The 26431-nt window shown below is 42.5% G+C and overlaps 1 protein-coding gene across 1 annotated transcript in view; it reads left to right on the forward strand.

Annotated features, from left to right (window-relative positions):
• The window catches only part of LOC134534396 (uncharacterized), a 110175-nt gene that overhangs the window by 35045 nt on the left and 48699 nt on the right, over positions 1 to 26431 (forward strand). The window contains exon 4 of the mRNA XM_063372860.1: positions 24025 to 24466. Coding sequence (XP_063228930.1) covers positions 24025 to 24466 — 442 coding nt within the window. The remainder of the gene's footprint in view (positions 1 to 24024; positions 24467 to 26431) is intronic.

Here is a 26431-nt window from a genome sequence, read left to right on the forward strand (position 1 = left end):
GGGCAGAACGGTTCTTTTGACCGAACCGGTACTTTCGGATCAGTTCCGTGAAAGATTCGTTCAGAACGATTCGTTCATCTCGGTCATTTCGTTCTTTTCTGTGAATAGGATCTGGCTCTTTTATCAGGTGACGTAACTCGTTCATCCTTTAGAGTATTGGCTACGTGTTTGCTTCCAGCCTCCCCTCGTTATCGCGTGACCCGATAACGAGAGGAGGCTGGATCGCGTGGGTGGTTATCTTTATCTACTCTGCATGGGTAAATGAAATTTCAAACGTCTAGTTGTATACTGACTGTTATAAAATTATTGACTGTTGATCGCTGCAAATGCTTCATGCAGTGATTCTATATAATACGGGAGCATTAAATCTAAGAATGTTAGGTACGAAAGTGATCTTTCTTAACTTTAATTTGTAATCGCACTATTATAGCTAGTACTTGAACATTGCTTTTCGTAGCCAGTGAATCACAGTTGCGTATATGAAACAAGATTATTTATATTGTATTACTTTTTAAGTTACAAATATTAATATAAAGGCTATTTACACTCTAGAGAGAGTAAAGTGTTTACATGTAGACCAACACATTTAGAGAAAAAAAGACAAAAATTGAATACTACTACTGCGATTCAGTATGAAGAGAGAAAAATGAAGTAGGTACATTAATTAACACCTAAATGGTAAGTGTGAACATTTGTAGTTACTTTCCCTGTTATTTTTAATTCATGTTTTTTTTTTCCCCCAAATTTGTGTATGTGAATGTGAAAACGCAATTTTAAACCACTACTTAACAGTTGACATTTTCAGGTATAGATACTTTTCATGTTACCCTATTTTATTTGATCAGTTATCGTTTGCTCTTATGAACATGCTCACGCTGTGATTACTAATTCTTCAGACTCCTGACGTCATCAATCATTTCACGAACGAATCAGACCGGGCGCGTGGCCGGTTCTCTCATCTCGTTCTCTCGTTCTCTCCGCGTTTTCGTTCTTCCGAATCTTTCAAGGTACCGGCTCTCAAAGAGCCGGTTCTTTACATCGCGAACGAATCGCAAGATTTCGTTCTCTCAAAGATTCGTTCTTTTTGAACGAATCGTTAACGAACGACCCATCACTAGTCGGCGGTCGTCTCTCGGGGCGCGCGCATCTCTCCCGCGGGCTGTTGGCTGGCAGTGCGTGGGGGATTTGTGGGCGTACGCGTCCCGCGGGTGGCGGATACGGGATCCCAGCTGAGAGTTGCAATCTCGCTGGGGTGACTGTGAATAACCAATAGCAGTCCGCGGACCAATGGCCGGCCTGTGGAGTCGTTATTGCGGCTATCGGGGTGAAAGGTAGCCTGAATGTAGCTCGGCGCGTGGCAGGAAGCAGCTTCGTCGGCGAAGGCACCGCAGGGGAGCTCGATGTGCCCTAGATGCGAAGTGTAGACGAACTGCGGGCTGGAAATTGCGGAGCTGTGAACTGCCGCGCGCGCAACGGAACTAAACAGCATCGGAACTCTGAAGGAAGAGATGGCGGCGCCTTTAAGTTGGGGCCCTGTTGGAGCCAGTGGTAGCCTGGGCGGCGCGACCTTCAACCGTCCCGGGATTTTGGAGGACAAGAGGGTCCGACTCGCAAGATACTTAATTCGCCTGAACGACTTACCCCCACCCTGGCTTGAAAGGTCGTTGGCTGTTGACTGGAAGAAGGAAGATGAAGATGGCGCAATGTCAGGCTGCCTTTCGCCCCGTACGCCCGCAGTTCGAGCCGGTTTACTGGCTCGTCTGCCCACATCTGGTTTAACTGTGGCTGCCTGGGCAGCTGGGCTGGGCTGACGAGTGAAGTCGCCCGCCCCTGGGGGCGCATGCGCCCCTGGTTAATAATAACCCAGGAGTACCCAACATTTAAATGCGGGCCGCAAGGCCCAAGCACCCAACTCCAGCATGGTTGATTTTTCAGCCCCTTCAACTCTTCTTACCTGGACCCTTCTTCCCTCTTGTCCAGTAGTTACCTGCTTGCTTAATGCATGTTAATTGATCCCCGCATGACCCGGCCCAGGGTTTTCCCTGTGTCTATGCAGGTTTTACCTGGGTCACATTAGCTAGCTTTTAAGCTAGGCGACCAATGGGGCGTCAGTCATGGCGCCAATCGCAGCCATGGCTGGCCAGTAAACCCCAATAGCACACGATGCACGCGCCCTTGTCCCGCATGGTTAAAAACCCGCATGGTAGAGTGTATAGGCTTCGGCCTGAGACACACTTAGGTCCTCCCCTAACCTGGACCCTCCCCTTACACACTTAGAATAATTTAGGCTAGGAAAAAAAATCGTGGCGTTTCAGGAATGATTGACGTGCCAGTTTCTTGGTACACGTACCAGTTAACAGAGTTTCTGATCACGTATGAAGATAATTTATTTTTTTATGTTGGTACGAAAAATACCAAAATTTAATTTTTACTATTCTAGTACATTTTTATGAGTTTCTTCTCTTTATTTTAAGTACTTACTTTGCCATGTGTTGTCTGTTTATATATTTTGTACCAGATATCGATGAATCTACACTCCCACTTAGTATATAAGTAATGTAGAGTAGGTATTTTACTATCAGAATATTGTAAGTCAAACATTATTTTTTTAAAATAATTTATTTAAAAAAAAATGTCAATATTTCTACCTGTGGAATAGTAAATGTTCAGTTAAGAAAACTACTTAAATAGCACCATTTTGTACCTTGAAATCCATATTTTCCCGGGGGAGGGCCCCCGGACCCCCCCCCCCCCCTACATGTTTTGATGTGAACGGAGTGGAGTTGTTGCTTCCCCTCATGTAAACCTCACGCCTCGCCACTGGTTTCAAGAATAGACATTTAGCTGTCTAGCGGGTTGAAACTTGCGGATCATTCCGCTACCGGAATTATTCTGGCAGCGTCAAGAATAGGGCCCCTGAGGCCGAAACGGTGGAAACGACGTGATATATTAAATAAATCTGATCAAGCTTGTGATGATCACCGTCTCAAACATGAAAGTTACCCTGAGGTTGGTGGTAAAACGGAAGACACCAGAGATCATAATATTTATTATAAAGGTGCAAGTAAGATGGTGGTAGAAGAGAATGATTACACATCATGGAAAGATCCAAACATATTGGTTGACCGGCTAAGACTTCTACATGGTTCGCTTTGTGCAGGAAACTATTCGTGCATCAAATAAATTTCCTTCATACTCAAGGAACTGAGGAATGCTGGCTACATACAATAATGGCTTGTTTTACTTGCATTTGTATAATGTAAAGCAATAAAATAAATAATTTAAATTATAAGAATTAAATGTTTTTATTTCTTGTATTCTGATTTCTAACTAAGACTTAGATCTCGTAACTTGTGCTTCCTTTTTGCCTTTTTTTGTTGTTGATGGAACTTCCAAATGTGCTGCCTTTTCGCTGATGTTGCTTCCAAATGTGCTGCCTTTTCGTTGTCGGTGCTTCCAAATGTGCTGCCTTTTCGTTGTCGGTGCTTCCAAATGTGCTGCATTTTCGTTGTCGGTGCTTCCAAATGTGCTGCCTTTTCGTAGTCGGTGCTTCCAAATGTGCTGCCTTTACGTTGTCGGTGCTTCCAAATGTGCTGCCTTTTCGTTGTCGGTGCTTCCAAATGTGCTGCCTTTTCGTAGTTGGTGCTTCCAAATGTGCTGCCTTTCGTTGTCGGTGCTGCCAAATTTGCTGCCTTTTCGTTGTCGGTGCTTCCAAATGTGCTGCCTTTTCGTAGTTGGTGCTTCCAAATGTGCTGCCATTTCGTTGTCGGTGCTTCCAAATGTGCTGCCTTTTCGTTGTCGGTGCTTCCAAATGTGCTGCCTTTTCGTTGTCGGTGCTTCCAAATGTGCTTCCTTTTCGTTGTCGGTGCTGCCAAATGTGCTGCCTTTTCGTAGTCGATGCTTCCAAATGTGCTGCCTTTTCGTTGTCGGTGCTGCCAAATGTGCTGCCTTTTCGTAGTCGGTACTTCCAAATGTTCCGCCTTTTCGATGGCGGTGCTATCTTTTCGTAGTCGGTGCTTCCAAATGTGCTGCCATTTCGATGGCGGTGCTATCTTTTCGTTGTCGGTGCTTCCAAATGTGCTGCCTTTTCGTTGACGGTGCTTCCTATTATTTTTCCTTTTTTGATGGTGCTTCCAAATGTGCTGCCTTTTCGTTGACGGTGCTTCCTATTGTTTTTCCTTTTTTGATGGTGCTTCCAAATGTGCTTTTTTTTGTTGATGGTGCTTCTATTTTTTTAATGTTGTTTTGACTCTAGTATTTTAGTAAATTGTTCTTGATTTGACTAGCGTATTATTCAAACCGGTTAATGTATATAAACGAGTCCTAGACAGCAGGACGCTCAGTTTGTTACTGCCGTCAACGTTGTACGTATCACCTAGTTTGTTTCTTCTGGTGCATAAGTCGTGTAATTGTCTGTTCTTGAGACTTCGATGACATCTTTACCGACTTTAACGTCGTACTAGATGGAGGATGTACCATCGACTACGGGAACCATGACGTCGGCGCCGACGATGTTGGAGCAGATCCCGTTGGCAACGCCTCTGACAACACTGGAGGAGACTTCGATATGTGCTGTTCCACCATCAGCTGAAGTTTCATCAGCATTGAATACTTCAATTAATGAAGAGCGTACTTCGCATCAGTGCAAATACTGTGGTGCATCATTTACTATCACCTCAAATGCTCGCAGACATGAAAGAAGCGGTTGTTCTAATAATGTTCAAAGAATACAATTTCAGTGCAATAAGTGCAATAAACTAATTTCATGTCTCGATAGCTTACATCGTCATTATAAAAAATGCTCCGAGACGTATAATTAACATGGTTATTGATTTTACTCATGTGTTGTACCGGCTAATGAGTCTATATAAGTGATATGAACATCAGTCCGTCTCTGGCTGCGGTGATGACCGGATCGGATAGACATTTAAAGTCATGTAAAAGGCTTAGTCCGTACAATAAGAAGTCTGTTTGAATCGAGGAATCCAAAAGGCTTTGGTAATTTGTCAGTTTTTTTTGTACTTGTAGTAATGTATTGAATTTATGTAATAAAAATTTTTTAAAAGAACTTGTGGTGTTTTTATTTTCTCAAACCTAACACTTTTTTAGTATTTTTTTTAATTAAATTGGTTTTGTATCGTCCAGGGATCGAACTAAGGGCCTTAGTCGATCCAATCAATCATTATATGGATTACAAATTTATTTAATGAATTTTGGATTTTTTCCCTATTTTCTAGCTACATTATTACATGATTTCAAGATGGTGGTCTTGATGTCTGATAGGATGATGGTAGTAGATGATTTAAAGTCTCTTTACGAATGTTGAACATGGTTTATTGAAATTATAATTTTTTACATAAAATTAAACATTATTGCATTGATCGGGTATCAAATAGAGGACAGGAATCGATCGAATAAATATGTAAGTTAATGAGTGATTTATTTAATGAATTTTGGATTTTTTCCCGCTTTACTAGCTACATTATTACATGATTTCAAAATGGCGGCCGAATTTCATGATGGCGGGGGGCACCTCCGTAATAAATGATTACTGCACTGTAGCGGATACGAATTAAACTAACATGGCGTCAGCGCACTCTATCCGACGATACAATGATGATGATGATGGCTTCCAGCATCGAAGACAAGATGGTGGTCATGTCGTCATACTAGGTGATGATATATATATATGCTTTGAAAAAAAGTGGTGGGAGTCAGTCTGCCAGCAGTCACCACGGGGGAGGGATCGGTCGCCATTATTTATTTTTTTTGCACTCGTCGGGTTTCCTACCGTGGACTCCGAGCTCTGTGTCGTTAATGTATGATTTTTAAATATTTTTTATTAAATTTTTATTAATTCAATTTTTTTATAAATTTTAAATTTTTTTCGTTGAAATCGGATAATAAATAAAGATTTTCAAGATGGCGGCCATAAAGGAAATTCAACGGTTACGTCATCATTCAAAATGGCGGAAAACACATCGCCGGAATTTTCTAGATCACAATGACATCATCCAAAATGGCGTATCCAAGATGGCTGATCAAAAATGGCCGCCGGGGTCATGGTCAAGGTCTCGGGTCAAGGTCACAACCATCCAAGATGGCCGCCATGACGTCACAATTCAATATGGCGGATCCCAGCACCGGCACCACACCCTGAACCCTGTCCCCGGACCGTCATTCCTATACTACTATCACTCACTGTGGTAGTAGTTGATGAAAATGCCACCATGCACTCCCTTTGGCTGCAGTTGTGTGGAGTATTATCGTGCTGTAATAGCCTTTTACCTCTTTTAATTCTGGCAGTATTTGTTGTAAGTGCAAACCTAAACTGCCGAACTATACTGAAGGTTGAACTGAAGGCTGAAGTTGTGGTCAATGCAGTTCTGCTCTGCTAAGCTTTAATTTCTTTGGCATAAGTTTTGGGTAGTGCCATCGTGCACGGCAAGGCAGAACATTCTTTGGCAGCCATTGTGTTGAGTGCCATCGTCATATAATAGCCTTCAATATTTTTAGATGCAGTTTTGGTAAGTGAAATTATTTTACACAAAATATCATACACTTTGGCAGAAGTTTTTTTGAGTAACATCTTGCACTGCACCATAGCATATGATTTATAAACCATTGTGTTGAGTGCCACTGTGCTTTAATAGCTTTAATCTCTTTTACTCTGGCACAAGTTGTGGTGAGTGCAATTCCAAACTGCTAAATTTTACTTCCTCTGTAACAATTGTGGTAACTGTCATCGTGCTCTGCAATGTATTACACACCTTGGCAGCAGTTTTGTAGAGTGATATCGACCTCTACTATCTTTCGATTTATTTGGCAGCAGTTGTGTAAATTGCAATTCTGATCTGCTAAAATTAACTCACTTTGACAGCACTGGTAGTGAATGCTATTGAGCTCTGCTAGACTTCATTCTTTTTGTTGGTAGTTGTGGTAAGTGACATAGTACTCTGCAAGGTTTAACAATCCTTGGTAGTAGTTGTTGTGAGTGCCACTGTGCTCTACTACCCGTCATACTCTTTGGATAATTGTGGTAAGTGCAAATCTGCTCTGGTTAGCATCACTGTCATTGGCAGTGGTTTTGATGAGTGCCATCTTGCTCTAATATACTAAACTCTTTTTGGCAGCAATTACGTTCATTACGATTGGGCTCTCCTAGGCTTCACACTCTTTGGCATCAGAAGTGATGAGTGCCATCAAACTTTACCAGCCTTCACTAACATTGGCGGCAGTTGTGTTGAGTGCAATTCTTCTCTGCTAAGCTGCACTCTTTTGGCAGCAGTTGTGCTGAATTCCATCGTGTACTACAAGGCAATATGTTCTTTGGCAGCAGCTGTGTTGATTGCCATCTTGCTCTAATACCCTTTAAACTTTTTAGATGCAATTGTTTGAGTTCAATAGTGATCTTCAAACTTCATCCACTTTGGCAGCATTTGTAATGAATGCAATTGTGCTCTCAGACTTAAAATTCTATTTTCAACAGTTGTGATGTGTGCCATTGCGCTCTGCTATGATTTACACTCATTTGCTGTAATATTGGTGGTGGAAATCATACTTCATTAAGCTTCACACTGTTTAACAGCAGTTTTGGTAAGTGGCATTTCATTCTGCAAGGCTTCACACTTTTGGGCAATAGTTGTGGTAAGTGCCAATTCCCTCTACTTGGCTAAAAACTCTTTGTTATTGATTGTGACAAGGGTCATCGTGCTCTGCTAGGTTTCACACTCTTGGGCAGAAGATGTGGTGAGTACCATCCTTCTCTGCAAGCTTCACACTCTTTGGTAGCAGTTTGATGGGTGCCGTCATTCTCTGCATAGCTTCACACACTTGGCAGTAGTTGTAGTGAGTGCAATTATGATCTGCTAGTATTCACACTCTTTGGAAGCAGTTTAAGTAAGTACAATCGCGATCTATAAGGCATATGAAGCTTTGGCAAAAGCTGTGTTAAAAGCGATCTATTTTTTAGCTTTTAATCTCGTTGGACTTTAACAGCAATTATGATGAGTGTAATTCTATTGTGCCAAGTTTCACTCACATTAGCAGCATTTGTAGATGCCATCTTGCACTACAAGGCAGCTCATGCTTTAAGGTAGTTGTGTTGAGTTTCATCGTGCTCTATTAGCCTATAATCGCATTGGTATTTTGCAGCAGTTTTGGTGATTTCAATTGTGCTCTGCTAGGCTTCATACACTTTGGTAGCAGTTGTGATGATTGACGTGTTTTGTTAGAATTCACACTCTTTGGCAGCAGTTTTTATGTAGTTCAAAAACAGCTTCTGCTAGCTTGTGAATTTCCCATTGTTGATGAAAGATAGAGTTCTAGTACAAGCCAGAATTTTTATATCTTTTCATTCATCATTATCTTTTTTTTTTTTTGGTAATTGTTTCTCATTATTTATAATTTTTTTTTTCTGTAATTTAATGATTTCAAAGAGAACGTGTGATGTTTCTCTCCATGTGCTTCCGATTATTCTTGTCAAAATTATGATAGTTTTCTCCGTGCGCTCCCGATTATTCCTGTGTTTTCTCCAAGTGCTTCTAGTCATTTCTGAGAAACCGATCTCTCCATGAAGGATTTTTACTCTTATTGAGACATGTAATTTTATTCAAGGTTACATTTAATTAGTGAATTTCTGCTACTAAATCAGCACTTGCAATATTTGTATTAGGTGGAATTAAAAAATATATCATTACTCAGTCAAATAGTAAGCTCTGAGACATCTGAGAAACACTAACAGGAAGGGCGAGCTTCCTTCTCCTTGATGTCTAGCGAAGCCATCCTTCTTTTGCTATAGTTAGTGAGCATCCCACATGCTGCATAAAAGAAAGAAATATTATTTACCTGCAAACAACATGTGGCATCATCTGTTGACAAAAATCGGGACTATTTACAATAGGTTATTTTGCATTAGATAAATTAACTCTCACTACTAAATGGTGCTTTTGTAGTCAGTTATAGCCAAGTAGTCTCGTAGTCTTGTGTCCTGGATGCCTCGTAGTCCTGTAGCCTCGCAATCACGTAACCTTGTGTTCTGGATGCATCGTAGTCCTGTAGCCTCACTGTCTTGTAACCTTGTGTTCTGGAAGCTTCGTAGTCCTGTAGCCTCGCAGTCTCGCAACCTTGTAGACTTGTACCTTTGTAGTCAAGTACTCATGTAGACATGCAGTCCTGTAGTCTCGTAGCTTCGTAGGCACCTAGTCTTGTAGTCAGATAGCACTATGCCTAATACTATTTTGAGTCAAATACTTTTGACGTCATTGATTGTTGGAGCCAAAAAGAGTTGGAGCAAATAACTGTTGGAGCCAATGACTTTTGGAGCCAAAAGACTGTTGGAGTCATAGACTGTTGGAGACATTATATCCTAACTTAACTATGATGATCGCATCCTACCGAGTTGAATGTGCATGAGAATGCACCTTCTTTTCGTTAAATGAGCTTTCGTTTTGTAGAATTTCTGTCCAAATGTGCTTCGTTTTCATTTAATGCTTGAACTGCGTGAACTTTGTGTAGTCATTGCGTGTACATTGCGTTCATTGCGTGTATTGCGCTTCAATTGCGTGAACATTGCGTGATCGTTCCGTTTACTTTGTGTACTGTGCGTTCATTCCGTTTCCTGTATGTACTGTGTGTTCATTCCGTTCCTGCGTGTCCTGTGTGTTCATTCCGTTTCCTGTATGTACTGTATGTTCATTCCGTTTCCTTTGTGTACTGTGTATTCATTTCGTTTCCTGTGTGTACGGTGTGTTCATTGCGTATATTGTGCGTAAATTGCGTGTATTGTGCGTACATTGCGTGTATTGCGTGAACATTGCGTGTTGGAGTGAATGGAGCTTTGGAGCTCTTGGAGCTCTTGGAGCTGATGGGCAATTGGAGCATTGGAGCCAAATGTAAATGGATCTGATGGTGCGAATTGTAGCTCTTGGAGCCAAGTGTATACTGGTGAGATTGAATTCATGAGACGAGAACGTATCACACCGCATCGAATTTTTTCGATCATTTGTTATTCTTTTTTAATTGTTGTTTTGACTCTTGTATTATAGTATAGTATGATATTATAAATTTGACTAGCATTGGTTGCGGGTATATAGGCGAGTCATCAGACGGCGGGGCTATCAGTTTGTTATTGTCGTCGACGGTGTAAGGTTCAACTAGTTTGTCTCATCTGGTGCATAAGTCGCGTAATTACCTGTTCTTGTGAACTCGATGGCATCTTTACCAACTTTAACGCTGAATTCGATGAAGGTTGTACCATCAACATCATAGACCCAGATGGCACTGACGACGACTACAGCGATGGTGACGACAGCGGAGAGATCAATGGCAGCGGTGCCGGCAGCCTCGGAGATCCCTACGTCATCGGTACAATCAACTGCAGACATTTCCACGGTGTCTGTGTTACCTGCATCGACTTGTGCTGTTCCATGGGATGACGTTTCACCAGCATCATTGCAGACTTCAAAGAACTACGAACATTCACGGTGTCAGTGCAAATACTGTGGTGCAGCATTCACTACCACTTCAAGCGCTCGCAGACATGAAAGAAGCAGTTATTCGAGTAATGTTCAAAGAATACTATTTGAGTGCAACAAGTGCAATAAACTAATTTCACGTCTCGATAGCTTACATCGTCATTATAAAAATGCTCCGAGAAAGTTAATTGCAAGTGTAATGAACATGGTTATTGTTTTGACACATGCATTGAACCAGCCAATGAGAATATATAGGTGGGGTCCAGACGAGAACTTCAGTTCACCTCTAGCCGTGATGCCGTGCGGATCGGCTAGTTAGACTTGTATAACATAATAGACCGGTATCTAGCTATTCTTGAGAACTCGATGTCATCATTACCACTATTAACACCGACCTGGATTAAAGGTCTACCATAGTAGTATGTAATAGTTCCTCCGAGCGCAGGCTTCAGGCTGAGGAGCGAGGAGCCGAACCACCATCCTGGATTGTGACGTCACGGCGGCCATCTTGGATGAGTGTGACCTTGACCTTGACCTTGGCGGCCATTTTGGTCAGCCATTTTGTTTTATGACATCATCACCATCATGTTGATTTATGATAGCAGCCATTTTGTATTTTGGAACATTCCGCCATTTTGATTTGTGACATCACTGTTACAATTATCGTTATGGCCTCCATCTTTAAAATCTGTATTACTATCCGATTTTAATGAAAAAAAATTAAAATTTATAAAAAAAAATATAAAAATTTTAATTTAAAAATATTTCAAAAAATAAACATATACACACGGAGCTCGGATTCCTCAGTTCGAACCCGACGAAGGCAAAAAAAAAAATGGCGACAGGTCCTTTCCTCACAGTGGCTGCTGGCAGACGGAATCCCACCACTTTGTCAATAGCATATATATCGTCAGTTAGCATTACATCATGTCCGCCATCTTGTCTTCGTTGCTGGAAACCATCATGTTATCATCTGCTGGAGTGCGCTGACACCATGTTAGTTTAATTCTTACCCGCTAGAGTGCAGTAATCATTTATTATTATTGCTGTGACGCCCGCCATCTTGTCATTTGGATGCCATCTTGTAAATCCATAATTTTTATGCTAGAAATGAGGAAAAAATTCCAAAATTCATTAAAATATTAACTCATTAATTTACATATTGATTCTATCGATTCCTGTCCTTGTTTCGAAACCTGGATAGTGCAAAACATTTAATTTTATATAAAAAATAATAATTTCATTAAACCATGTTCAAAATTCTTAAAGGGACTTAAAATCATCTACTACCATCATGCTATAAACCATTACGACCGTCATCTAGGATATTTGTATTTATTATCCGATTTTAATGGAAAAAAAAATTAATATTCATTAAATAATTCACTCATTAATTTACTTATTGATTCGTTCGATTCCTGTCCTTTGTTCTATCCCCAGGTGATACAAATCAACTTTAATTTAAAAAAATACCACAAAAGTGACAGGTTTGAGAAAATAAAAACACCACAAGTTCTTTTAGAAAACAAATAATTGTATTACATAAATATTACACAACTACAAGTACAAAAAAACACAGACAAATTACTAAAGTTTATTGGATTTCTCGATTCAAACAGTCTTCTTAATGGACGAAGTAAGTCCTTTACATGACCGTAAATGTCTATTCAGTTTATCAGGTTGACATATTGGTACACCACAATTTTCACACAAAGACGAATATTATCGACTTCATTAAAAGGACAGTGATATATTTCATGTTGTTTTGCACTCCGAATATTTCCTAATGTTTTGTTACAAAATATACAGCTTGATTCTGATGAATGTACAGCCAGTCTATCACAATTCCTGAGGTGTCGTTTTAATCTTCCATAGTGTATAAACTTGCTTAAACACCTGTTGCACTGATATTTAATGTGTTCAGAGTTATGATTACAATTGTGTATTACATAATCCCGTAATTTCAAGTTTTTGATCTTCTCACAGTACGTACAGTTAGGTGATGGAACACCATTGGAAGCTCCTTCCTTCATCAATGTCACTGGAACTGTTGACAACCATTGTAACACTGCTGAAATGTTAACTTCGGAAGCCTTTGAGGTCTGCTCTGCGGAAGATGTTGCACACGTCGAAATCTCCTACTGTGCTGAGAGAGCAGTTGTAGCTGTAGACGACGTTGACATCGGGCTCTGCACCACCGTCGTCGCTGACATCATGGTACCTGTAGTCGATGGTAGACCTTCGATCCAGGTTGGCGTTGATAGTGGTAATGATGTCATCGAGGTCTCAAGAATAGCTAGATACTGGTCTATTATGTTAGTCAAGTCTAACTATCCGATCCGTTCATCACCGCAGTCAGAGACGGACTGAAGTTCATATCACCAGGGTCTCACTTATATACTCTCATTAGCTGGTACACCGCATGAGTCAAAACAATAACCAAGTTCATTATACTTGCACTTATTTTTCTCGGAGCATTTTTTATAATGACGATGTAAGCTATCGAGACGTGAAATTATTTTACTGCACTTGTTACATTGAAACTCTGTTCTTTTCAGTAAATTATTCGGACAACTGCTTCTTTCATGTCTGCGCGCGCTTGAAGTTCTAGTAAATGATGCACTACAATATTTGCATTGATGCGATGCACGCTTTGCATTAATTGAAGTCAGGAATGCAGATGATGAAACTTCAGCTGATGGTGGAACAGCACGTATCGTTGTTGCCTCTGCAGTCGGTATCGGGATCTCCACAGCTGTCGACACCGCAGCAATTGAGCTCTCCGCTGTCGTGGTCTCCTCTGCAGTCGGTATCGGGATCTCCGACTCCATCATCGTTGCTGCCATTGAGGTCCCCGCTGCTGACGGTAAACAGTCTATTCCGGTCGACATTGGAACAGTAACTAAATCTCACGAAACTACCTGAAGAGAGCAAGTCCGTACTGCACCGTGACCAGAGGTGAACTGCGGGTCCAGTCTGAACCACGGTATACTGGTATACTACATGAGTCAAAATATTGTCTGTATTTAAAATTATTTTTTTATTAGGTACCTAAAAATTATAGAAAAAAACACACAAGTTCATGTTTTACACATTTATTTATAAAAATTACACAAATACATATTAGGTTAAGGAATCAAGCATTTTCGCAAGCAAATTCTTTAATGCCGCACGCACTACCTCGTCGAATCCGGTTCCAACTGGTTCGCAGGCCACGGGATCAGGAACACAGGTTTCCAGCTGGTCATCTTCTGCGACGTCGGCAACTCCGACAAGACATGGTCGTTGATGTCTGTGACCACGTCTGCGCCTGGGCTTTGGCTCAGTGCTAGTTGGGACAGATTCACTGCCTGAACTGCGACGACGAGACGCACGTCGTTTGGACGTCTGCGTAGAAGCATCACAGGTCGCAACAGGTTGCAACACGCTCATGTTTGGTGTTGCACGTGCAGACGAGGCGACTACCTCAGCGATGCTAGCAGGAAGGATTGTGTGTGGTCTCATGTGATAGACGGCACAGTTTCCAGGTTTGCAACAATCTAACAGCTGCTGAGTCGGTTCGTAGGACACAGGAAAGTGCGCAAACCGCCAATGCTGAGCGCCTCCATCACAGGTTTTTGTATATGTACGTAAATACCCGGAATCCCAGTAGCTGTACACGACACTGCTGAAGCTAGGTCTTACGCTCACGTACACGTTAGCAGGATGAAACGTAAATATCTTCTTGCAGGTCGAACGTCAACTAAAGGCACTTACGGATGTACGCCAATTATATATGCAGGCTACTACTAACACTGTGTGTGCCATTTCTGCATTAACTGCGAGTTTGTACAGGCACAGACACGTTCAATTTTGTCGCGTGGCTGTACGTCGTATATTGTACTAAGCTTGCGCAGGGAAGGACAACCGTAGTCGGTCTGTAGGTCTACAATTTCAACTGCTGGATCACACAACTTTCTCAGTTATTTCTTCTGTTCAGGTCCGGCAACGTAGATTATTTCGTTTTGAAATAGTAAATCTTCAATAGAGTTTTTCACTTGGTGGTATGGAATTTTTCCTTGGTCCCACTCTAGTCCGTGATAATATTTACATAGCCATTCATTCGAACCTTTACTTTTTTCGTCAAGTAGTTTCCAAGGATACGGAGGTCGAAAAGTGCGAGTTCGAGTCTTGTCTCCGGAGGTGATGCTAATTTCCTTGAGCACGAATCCATTTTGACTCTAGAAACCATGCAGGTTGCAGTACATCTTGTCGCTAGCAATGCTCGGTCGTAACAAAATTATCTTCGAAAACGAAACAGTATTTATGTCAGAACTTTCACAAGTTTGTCTCGACAATTGTACGATGCAAGCCGATCGTGAAGTATCAGACAAAAAGCATAGGGGTTTGGTGGAATATTTCCGCTAGTCGTTATCTCGATCCTACAGTCGATGATGTTTGAATTTATTCGATCATCCTGTTTGGAAACGTCAAACACCATTAACGGAGCCTTGTTCTTGAAACTGTCAGGACTCAGTATCGGTGATTGTCCCCGCCCATAGTAAGCTTGCTGAAACTTGGCGTACATTTGATATGCGAGAAGAAATCTTCCACTTTCAAAGTCCATGTTCATGTCAACGTACGGATAACTTTCACTGTTTAAAAATATTTTTACATTACGTATTTGACAGTTATCGAATACGGAGCGACTTACTCCTGCATTGAGCTGTCTTGCGGTCTGAAGCCCGACGATGATGTATCTTGGTTTTTCCGTAGCGAAGCTGGACTTTCCTATCCAATTGATACGCTGACTATGAGGCAAGCCAGGATAAGTTTCCAGGCTCCAGGATCGGAATGGCACATCGAAGTTCTTGCAATTTTCTATGTTCTTCAACATCTTGACTCGTTCAACAGTGCTCACTTGGATGTGGGGCAGCATCCACTCGATAGACTGTAGTGTTAGCGAGACATCTTGAGGGTTTTCTGCAGCGGCGACAATTGCATTAATGTGCGTGTTGGCTAGAAGCAGTACGAGCTCTTGTTTCGAATTAATGATTATATGCTTGTAGTCCTCAGCGAATCCAAGAAGCATGGACAGAGGAACACAAACTTCGAACTATCCTTCGGCATAAACCGGAAGCTTATATTCATCCTCTAGAGCCCAATCGGCCATATTTGCAGCAGACAGTTCATTTGGCGTGAGCGAAAGGTAATTTTTCATAGCAGATGTTATGCCTACATCTCTCGTCTGGTCTACCTCGACGCCATTGAGAACATATGTAATGCGCTCGATTAAGTGAAGAATACCATTGCAGGATATTGACGTTGTTGTCGGGTGCGTACCATCCGCTTTTGTCAGCGTGCCTCTTATACGCAGAAATGACTGCGAAGGTAGAGTACAGATATCTGCAATGCGTACTTCTGATGGTAGTGCGTACGGTCCGAGCAGGAAAGGCTGGTACTCGTGCAATTCCATTTTCGTAATGCTGTCATCAAAAATGACCGGATCTTCCACGTTGAGGATTTCGTCTTCCATATTTATTCGGCACTTGTCCAATACTGAACAGATACTTTATGCTGTCAGGTGTTAATGCACCGATGTCTGGTAGAGAACTGTTTTTATTCACAACAATGCGATTTCTTTTATAACTGTTCGGTGTTACGAACTTTATGCCCATCGATTCAAGTGCAGACGTAATGTAATTTCTTCGTATTGAAAATTCACCAAACGTCCTCGCTGGTCAACGATTCTGACAACGACTTCGTGTGCGCACTTCACTACGACTGGAACGTAAATGATACTTTGATGTACTTCGACCATTTTATATCCTGGCGGGACCATCGGTGAAAACTCGTGCAGCATTTTGCTTAGTCTTTCGTTGAGGTACGTTCCACTTGCCAAATTACAGTTTATTCTAATGACATTAATAGGCAAAATGTTTACTGCGCGCGTAGATTCGTACGTTCTTCCTGTATCATACACCTTTTATTCGAATCCGAGCATCGTACCTATGGTCCCAGGTTTCGTAAAGTCGACATTTTCACTGCATGTTAGAATGATTTTTTGAGTGTTTGGATTTCCGCGCAGTTGAAATTCTACATCCTGTGGTAACATATCCCTAATGTAATTTGCAATGACGTCAATTTCGTAAGAGCCAACAGGTAACTGTATTTCATGAGCAGTCCCATCGCTTTTCAGGAAGCAGATCTTGCAATTTTCCTCATCGATATTCGGTATGGCATTATATGTTTGAAAATCTACGAGTCCGATACACCAATTTCCGTCTAAATCCAGAGGCGGAAAATGAACCGCCCGCAACTCAGATGCGTGACCTGTCAAGGTAAGTGTTATCGACATGACTAATAAATTATAATCACTGCACAGCCTTTAAGTATCATTTTTTATTTGTCAGCTAATTTTTGTTTGTTAAAAAGCGAAGACAGAAGTGTCCGCAGTTTGTTTGATTAGGCTTCTGCTCCGTTTCGTAATTGTAGAACAATGTAGTGGTTCGGCCCAGGTACCGCCTAAGTTCTGGCGGAGGACGTAAATTTCCAAAACTATCGTAGTACTCGGCCATTTTTTCAGTCTTTACATAGGCCACCCAGTGCGTACCGCGACCCGCCGACGTGTCTAAATTAATTATCAAGCGTTCGTGCTTTTTTGGTTTGCTGGGCAAAGTGTCTCGCATAAACACGCCGCGGAAATTTGGTATTTTCAGTTTTCGAGCGTACCTGATAAAATCTACGTTGTTGAGCGGATGTTTCGGTAGAGAACTTAAGATTTTTTCATTCGTTTCTTTCTCATGCCACGACCTGCCTTGTGAGGTCGTAAGTAGAGTCCTGCGCCGTTTTTTTTACCCATGGCAATGGCTTCCATGCTGTAATTGTGTCGCTGTGCTTCTTTTAACTGCTTGCGCTCATTCTTCGAAGTGTTGACTGCCCGCACTATACCACTCGTTGCACCGATGAGACCGCCGAGAGCACCCAATGCAGGCAAAAGCAAAGGAAGAAATCCTCCTTTAATCTTCTTGTCGAGAGTCTGTAATATTTGCTTGGCTTCTTGCACGCCTTGCGTTTGGTCTTGCGTGAGTTAGTCTTTGACTTGATGGAGCTGGCTCGACGAGCACCCAGTCCTAATTTGGTCTTTGCCTTCATGATTTTAGATACGCCCCACGCTGCGATTTTTTCTCCAAGTCCCGCGTCCGGAGATTTGCTTATATCTTCGGCTTCCTGTGCCAATATCTCGTCGGCCCGGTGCCTGGATTCCAGATCCTTGCTGAGCGAGTAGGCGATATCGTGCTGCTTGCACTTTTTGTCCAGAGAATTAATGCTCACGTCACCGCGAGCTAACCTTTTCGCTAGTTTCGTGCCGGGACCGCAGAATCTGTAGCCGGGAATGTGTTGCTCGAATGGTAGATTGTTTATCAGCGAGTTCACGAGTCCTGCACCGATGTGTTTTTTGTTCTTACCTCTTCGAGTCATTACGCACAACTGACCAGAAAGTATAAATGTGTTTGATTTTATACAATTTCTTTAGTACAATGCAGGTCGTCAAGCAAGAAGTGTGTTTGCCCGTGCGCATTACGCAAGACGATGTATTTATTGCACGTGAATCACGGCATGGCTTACTGTTGCCTTCCGCCGTACGATGCATAATGGCGGGTCCGTCCAACTGCGGCAAAACGTGCGTTCTACTGAGTTTATTAGAGGAGCCAAACGTTCTTAGGTTCGAAAATGTTTACCTCTATTCCAAATCGTTGCAACAGCCAAAATACCAGCCCCTAGCTACGGTTCTACAATCGGTGGATGGTCTGGAGTATTTCCCATTTAATGATACTGCGGATGTGATACCTCCAAGCGAAACAAAAGCCAATTCCGTGTTTGTTTTCGATGATGTAATGTGCGAGAAGCAAGGCATAATACAAGAGTACTTTTCCATGGGCAGACACGCCAAGGTAGACTGCATTTACCTGTTTCAGACGTACAGTCGTATTCCAAAACATCTCCTACGAGACAACGCGAATGTCATAGTGCTTTTTCGCATGGACGAACTTAATTTACGACTTGCTTATGACGATCACGTAAACACCGACATGACATTCCAGGAATTCAAAGACATGTGCGCCTTGTGTTGTTAAGACGAACACGGATTCCTAGTTATAGTCAAAGACTGGCCTCTATGTAAGGGCAGGTATAAACGAGGTTCCGATCAGTTTATCGCCAAACATGAGTCATAGCATTTCGAAATTCGGTCGTAGCAGTCGAGACTTACGTACTGCTCTCAAGTCTCATGACGACGTTATCCGCAAATACATTTCGCTACTGACCCAAAAAGTAGAAAGTGTGAAAAACGAATTACTCGAGTATCTCGTTGCCATCGACCAGCGCGTGGAAGCCTCGGATTCTCGAATTCGCGACATGATCGAAGTATCGAATGCACAAAGACGTGACGATTTGAGGACTTTTCAAAGTAGTCTGAAAGCATCACTATCTCACTTGTCAACAAATTCAGATTTAACCAAACACAAGAAAGAAGTTTCTGCGAACGAATAAAAAAGTATAAAAGGAGGTCTTTTAATATGTTTTCAGCCAGTACAATGTCGGACCTGGCCAGTGACCTTCATCGAGCTATACAGTCTGTTCGTTAAAATATCTACTTGCTAGACGAACCAGACTTGCACGTGAGATGGAAAATGAGGAGATATTTAAGCCAATCACTAGTCGCCTCGACGAACTTAAAAATAAGGAAGAACCAGCCATCAATGTGAAGACAGAAGTTGAAGATGAAATGCTGATTGTAAAGAAGAGAAAGTATGAACCAGATCGAGAAGAAGAGGACTTAACGAGTACAGAGTCCATGCACAAGAAAAAAATACCGAAAAAGGGACATCAAGTTAATGCAATGGTCCGGCTATACCTGATATCGTTTACGAGCCGGAATAATGACACGACCTATGGAGTGTACAGAAAACATAATAAGTAGTTCCTTGGTGCTAAAGAAATAGACTTTTTACCAGGAAATATCGTGCGCGTAGAAGAGTTCAAAACGCGAGGGACTCCGGGTCTGTACGAATTGCTGTTTCGCAGGGAGCCTAAAGGATATTCTCACAAAGACTTACAAGAGTACAAAAAACTGATAGAGCTAACCAATGCACATTTTCGCGATAACGATCCAGATAGTGGTGTATATAAAGACGAAGATAATGAAAAAATCGACATTCTCGCTAATCTCTTTAGTGAACTAACAATACACGGTGAAGGTTTAAAAAAGCTAGAAAGTGATCAGATATTTGACTATGTATATTGGGGCGACCCCAATGAATTAGTTGATCGTCTTAGAATTCTACATGCTTCGCTTAGTGTAGGAAACTATTCGCACATTAACGAAATAGTCTCCATACTTGAGGAACTGAGGGAAGCAGGCTACATACAATGAGTCGAACCGGAATCGCTCGCGAACTTCATGCTCCTGCTAGACGGAAATACCTTCGTCGCAAAGTCATAGTTCGCGGAATTGATGATTTATTCCATGCGGACCTTGTTGAGATGATACCGTATTCCTGATTGAATAAAGGTTTCAAGTACATGTTGACAGTCATCGACGTTTATAGCAAGTTCGCTTGGGCTAGACCTGTAAAATCAAAGACTGCAACTGAAGTAACCAAGGCCATGAACAATATTTTGCAGGGTGGACGTGTACCGACACATCTGCAAACGGACCTCGGGAAAGAATTCTACAATGCAACATTCAAGGCTTTGATGAAGAAGTATGTCATCAAACAATACTCTACATTTAGTAACGTCAAAGCCTCCGTTGTCGAAAGGTTTAACAAAACTTTGCGTTCCAAGATGTGGCGACAGTTCACGGCTAACGGAAATTACAAGTGGCTTGACATCTTGCCAAAACTAATAAACGAGTATAATTCCACGGTGCATTCTACCACGAAAATGAAGCCAAAGGACATAAAGGACAATCACCTGCTACAAACTGTATTTTCCAACACGAAGAAGAAATATCCACGAAAGCTTAAAGCTACCGTCGGTGACATTGTGCTAATCTCCAAGCAGAAAGGTATCTTCGAGAAAGGATTCACTGCGAACTGGAGTCCTGAACTTTTCCGTGTGACACATGTTCGTGAATCAGAGCCTAGGACCTACTACCTCGAAGATTTGGACCACAAACCTATCCATGGCGGCTTCTATGCCGAAGAGATTCAGCCTACGTTGTATACCGATACGTAGGTACTTGGTGGAGAAGATTATAAAACGAAGAAACGGACGGTCCTATGTCAAGTGGTGGGGCTTTCCACCTCGCTTGGGTGATGATGCAGAAATCGAGAAATCCAATAGACTTTAGTAATTTGTCTGTGTTTTTTTTGTACTTGTAGTTGTGTAATATTTATGTAATACAATTATTTGTTTTCTAAAAGAACTTGTGGTGTTTTTATTTTCTCAAACCTGTCACTTTTGTGGTATTTTTTTAAATTAAAGTTGTTTTGTATCACCCGGGGATTGAACCAAGGACAGGTATCGAACGAATCAATATGTAAATTAATGAGTTAATTATTTAAAGAATTTTATTTTTTTTCATTAAAATCGGATAATAAATACAATTATCCTAGATGACGGTCGTAATGGTTTATAGAATGAAGGTAGTAGATGATTTTAAGTCACTTTAAGAATTTTGAACATAGTTTAATGAAATTATTATTTTTTATATAAAATTAAATGTTTTGCACCATCCAGGTATCGAACCAAGGACAGGAATCGATAGAATCAATATGTAAATTAATGAGTTAATATTTTAATGAATTTTGGAATTTTTTCCGCATTTCTAGCAAAAAAAATACTGATTGACAAGATGGCGTCCAAATGACAAGATGGCGGGCGTCACAGCAATAATAATAAATGATTACTGCACTCTAGCGAGTAAGAATTAAACTAACATGGTGTCAGCGCACTCTAGCAGACGATAACATGATGATGGTTTCCAGCAACGAAGACAAGATGGCGGACATGATGTAATGCTAACTGACGATATATATGCTATTGACAAAGTGGTGGGATTCCGTCTGCCAGCAGCCACTGTGAGGAAAGGACCTGTCGCCATTTTTTTTTTTTACCTTTGTCGGGTTCGAACCGAGGAATCCGAGCTCCGTGTGTATATGTTTATTTTTTGAAATATTTTTAAATTAAAATTTTTATATTAAATTTTTTATAAATTTTTTTCATTAAAATCGGATAGTAATAAAGATTTTAAAGATGGAGGCCATAACGATAATTGTAACAGTGATGTCACAAATCAAAATGGCGGAATGTTCCAAAATACAAAATGGCTGCTATCATAAATCAACATGATGGTGATGATGTCATAAAACAAAATGGCGCCCAAATCAAAAATGGCGTACCAAATAGGCCACCAAGGTCAAGGTCAAGGTCAAAGGTCATGGTCACACTCATCCAAGATGGCCGCCGTGACCTCACAATCCAAGATGGTGGTTCGGTTCCTCGCTCCTCAGCCTGAAGCCTGCGCTCGGAGGAACTATTACATACTACTTACCATCAACAGTGCAGAACCCGATGACAACTTCGTCAACAGTTACATTTACTCTCTCAGCACATCAGGATATTTCGACGTGTGTGACATCTTCCGCAGAGCATACCTCGAAGGCTTCAGAAGTTAACATTTCACCGGTGTTACAGTGGTTGTCAACAGTGCCAGTGACATTGATGAAGGAAGCAGCATCCAACGGTGTTCCATCACCCAACTGTATGTTCTGTGAGATCATAAACTTGAAATTACGTGATTATGTAATACACAATAGTAGTAATAACTCTGGACTCATTAAATATCAGTGCAACGTGTCTTGTAGCCAGTTTATACACTATGGGAAATTGAAAAGGCATATGTGGTTTTGCAAAGGACAGGATGAACATTCATTAAATTCAAGCTGTAAATTTTGTGGCAAAACATTAGCAAATATCCCAAGTGCAAGACGTCATGAAATATATCACTGTCCTTTTAATGAAATCATTTATTCTTCTCTGTGAGAAAAATGTGGTGTACCAATGAGTCGGCCTGACGAACTGAAAAGGCATTTAAAGTCATGTAAAGGACTTACTACGTACTCTAAGAAGACTGTTTAAATCGAGAAATACTCAAGATCTTAGTTTTTTTTTGTTCCTGTAGTATAATATATATTATATAATACATTTTATTTTTCTAAAGAAACGTGTGGTGTTTTATTTTTGAACCTATCATTTTTGAGCTAATTTTTACATAAAATTAATTTTTTGGCATCGCCCAGGGATCGAACCAAGGACAGGAACACATATAATCAATCAGTATATTAAATAAGTTATTTTTGGTGAATTTTGAATTTTTTCATTGAAATAGGATAATAAATGAAGATTTTCAAGATGGCATCTAACGATAATTTATACAGTGGTGACATAATTCAAAATATCGGGTGTGGCATAAGACGTTTTATTTCTTTTTATTGAGAATTTTTAAAATATATAAATAAATTACTGGTTTAAACTCGCCGGGAATCGAACCGAGGACCGAAATCGTTTAAGTAACTTAACATTTGAAGTAGGCAATTTATAAAATATTTTTTGGGATTTTTTCGGAATTTCTAACATTAAAATTGCGGATTTTCAAGATGGCAGTCGTAACGAAACATGCAACAATTATAGAATTCAAGATGGTGGCTGTAACAATATTTTCAACTGTGTTTTTTAATTTTGTATTAAAATTTAATAATTAATTTTTTTATAAATTTTAAATTTTTCCCGAATTTGCAGCATTAAAATTACGGATTTTCGAAATGGCGGACATGACGTCATACTAGCTGACGATATATATACCTTGACATAAGTGGTGGGGTGGTCAGTATGCTAGTAGCCACCATGAGGGAAGAATCGGTCGCCATTTTTTTGCCCTCACTGGGTTCGAACCGAGGACTCCGAGCTCAATGTCTTAGGAGTATGTTTTTGTAAAATAATTTTTGTTAAAATTTTATTAATTGAATTTATCTATAGATTTTAAAAAATTGTCATTAAAATCGGATAATAAATATTTTCAATATGGCGGCCGTAATGGAAATTGCAACAGTGACGAAATAATCCTAGATGACGTCAGAGGCTTAGAGCGGCTAGCCCTTAGGACTTTAAAGCCGCTTTTAGTATTTTGTGTTCTTTCTAATGCGAAATACTTTTGAGGTTTTTCGAAATCCTAATTTTGAATTTTTGAGGAAGAAAACGTGAATATTTTCCTCAAAACTGGAAATTATGTCATTTTTGAGAAATTTTTTAAATCCAAGATGGCCGCCGTGACTTCAGAAACCAGTCGGTCATTGACCCCACCACCTACCACAACCTTAAGCCTGTGCCAGCTCCGCCATTCACACACTACTCACGAAACACGCTTAAATGTTATCATTAATCGCTAGGTACAATCTCTGTCTATGGTTGCCTACATACCACCAATGAAACACACAGAAAGGTAAGAAATGTTAGAGTGTGGCTATTAGGAAGCTATAAGCGCGAGTGTAACGCCACGACACAGACGCCGAGCATGACGTAAGAGGGCGCTCGGAGCCAGTAAGAATACTTCCTGGGAGCCGCCTGCAGCAGGACGCAAATAGCGCGCGGCGAGGTTGCGCATTGTGCCGCCGGGAGCCGAGAGGTGTGCAAGCCGGCCACTGGGCCACGTCTGGACACGAGCGGCGCGGGGTGACTGCCGGCAGGCGAGGCAGTGTTATTTCGGCGCTCGGCGGCGGCGATGGGGCGGCGCAGGGCGCCATGAAGAAGACGCGGCGCGCGCGCTCCGAGCGCTCAGGCCGGGGGCGGGGTGAAGGCGGGGGCGGTGGGGGCGGGGCCTCGCGCGACTCCTCCGTGTCGAGCAGCGAGGTGCGCTGTGCCTGCCAGTACTTCCAGTCCAGCAGCCTGCTGCCCGAGCGAACCGCCCTGGTGATGGCCGGTCGCCCGTCCAGCCGCGCCGCCATGGGGTAGGTCACTGCTCCTGCACCTGGTCTCAGTCAGGGACCTGTCTAGCATGCCTGTACTCTCTTCTCCTGCACCTGGTCTCAGTCAGGGTCCTGTCTAGCATGCCTGTACTCTCTTCTCCTGCACCTGGTCTCAGTCAGGGACCTGTCTAGCATGCCTGCACTCTCTTCTCCTGCACCTGGTCTCAGTCAGGGACCTGTCTAGCATGCCTGTACTCTCTTCTCCTGCACCCGTTCTCAGTCAGGGTCCTGTCTAGCATGCCTGCACTCTCTTCTCCTGCACCCGGTCTCAGTCAGGGACCTGTCTAGCATGCCTGTACTCTCTTCTCCTGCACCTGGTCTCAGTCAGGGTCCTGTCTAGCATGCCTGTACTCTCTTCTCCTGCACCTGGTCTCAGTCAGGGTCCTGTCTAGCATGCCTGTAATCTCTTCTCCTGCACCTGGTCTCAGTCAGGGTCCTGTCTAGCATGCCTGTACTCTCTTCTCCTGCACCTGGTCTCAGTCAGGGTCCTGTCTAGCACGCCTGTACTCTCTTCTCCTGCACCTGGTCTCAGTCAGGGTCCTGTCTAGCACGCCTGTACTCTCTTCTCCTGCACCTGGTCTCAGTCAGAGTCCTGTCTAGCACGCCTGTACTCTCTTCTCCTGCACCTGGTCTCAGTCAGGGTCCTGTCTAGCACGCCTGTACTCTCTTCTCCTGCACCTGGTCTCATTCAGGGTCCTGTCTAGCATGCCTGTACTCTCTTCTCCTGCACCTGGTCTCAGTCAGGGTCCTGTCTAGCATGCCTGTACTCTCTTCTCCTGCACCTGGTCTCAGTCAGGGTCCTGTCTAGCATGCCTGTACTCTCTTCTCCTGCACCTGGTCTCAGTCAGGGTTTTGTCTAGCATGCCTGTACTCTCTTCTCCTGCACCTGGTCTCAGTCAGGGTCCTGTCTAGCATGCCTGTACTCTCTTCTCCTGCACCTGGTCTCAGTCAGGGTCCTGTCTAGCATGCCTGTACTCTCTTCTCCTGCACCTGGTCTCAGTCAGGGTCCTGTCTAGCATGCCTGTACTCTCTTCTCCTGCACCTGGTCTCAGTCAGGGTCCTGTCTAGCATGCCTGTACTCTCTTCTCCTGCACCTGGTCTCAGTCAGGGTCCTGTCTAGCATGCCTGTACTCTCTTCTCCTGCACCTGGTCTCAGTCAGGGTCCTGTCTAGCATGCATGTACTCTGTTCTCCTGCACCTGGTCTCAGTCAGGGACCTGTCTAGCATGCCTGTACTCTCTTCTCCTGCACCTGGTCTCAGTCAGGGTCCTGTCTAGCATGCCTGTACTCTCTTCTCCTGCACCTGGTCTCAGTCAGGGTCCTGTCTAGAATGCCTGTACTCTCTTCTCCTGCACCTGGTCTCAGTCAGGGTCCTGTCTAGCATGCCTGTACTCTCTTCTCCTGCACCTGGTCTCAGTCAGGGTCCTGTCTAGCATGCCTGTACTCTCTTCTCCTGCACCTGGTCTCAGTCAGGGTCCTGTCTAGCATGCCTGTACTCTCTTCTCCTGCACCTGGTCTCAGTCAGGGTCCGGTCTAGCATGCCTGTACTCTCTTCTCCTGCACCTGGTCTCAGTCAGGGTCCTGTCTAGCATGCCTGTACTCTCTTCTCCTGCACCTGGTCTCAGTCAGGGTCCTGTCTAGCATGCCTGTACTCTCTTCTCCTGCACCTGGTCTCAGTCAGGGTCCTGTCTAGCAAGCCTGTACTCTCTTCTCCTGCACCTGGTCTCTGTCAGGGTCCTGTCTAGCATGCCTGTACTCTCTTCTCCTACACCTGGTCTCAGTCAGGGACCTGTCTAGCATGCCTGTACTCTCTTCTCCTGCACCTGGTCTCAGTCAGGGTCCTGTCTAGCACGCCTGTACTCTCTTCTCCTGCACCTGGTCTCAGTCAGGGTCCTGTCTAGCAAGCCTGTACTCTCTTCTCCTGCACCTGGTCTCAGTCAGGGTCCTG

Source organism: Bacillus rossius, chromosome 7 (genome assembly GCF_032445375.1).
Source record: "Bacillus rossius redtenbacheri isolate Brsri chromosome 7, Brsri_v3, whole genome shotgun sequence".
NCBI classification, from domain to species: Eukaryota; Metazoa; Arthropoda; class Insecta; order Phasmatodea; family Bacillidae; genus Bacillus; species Bacillus rossius.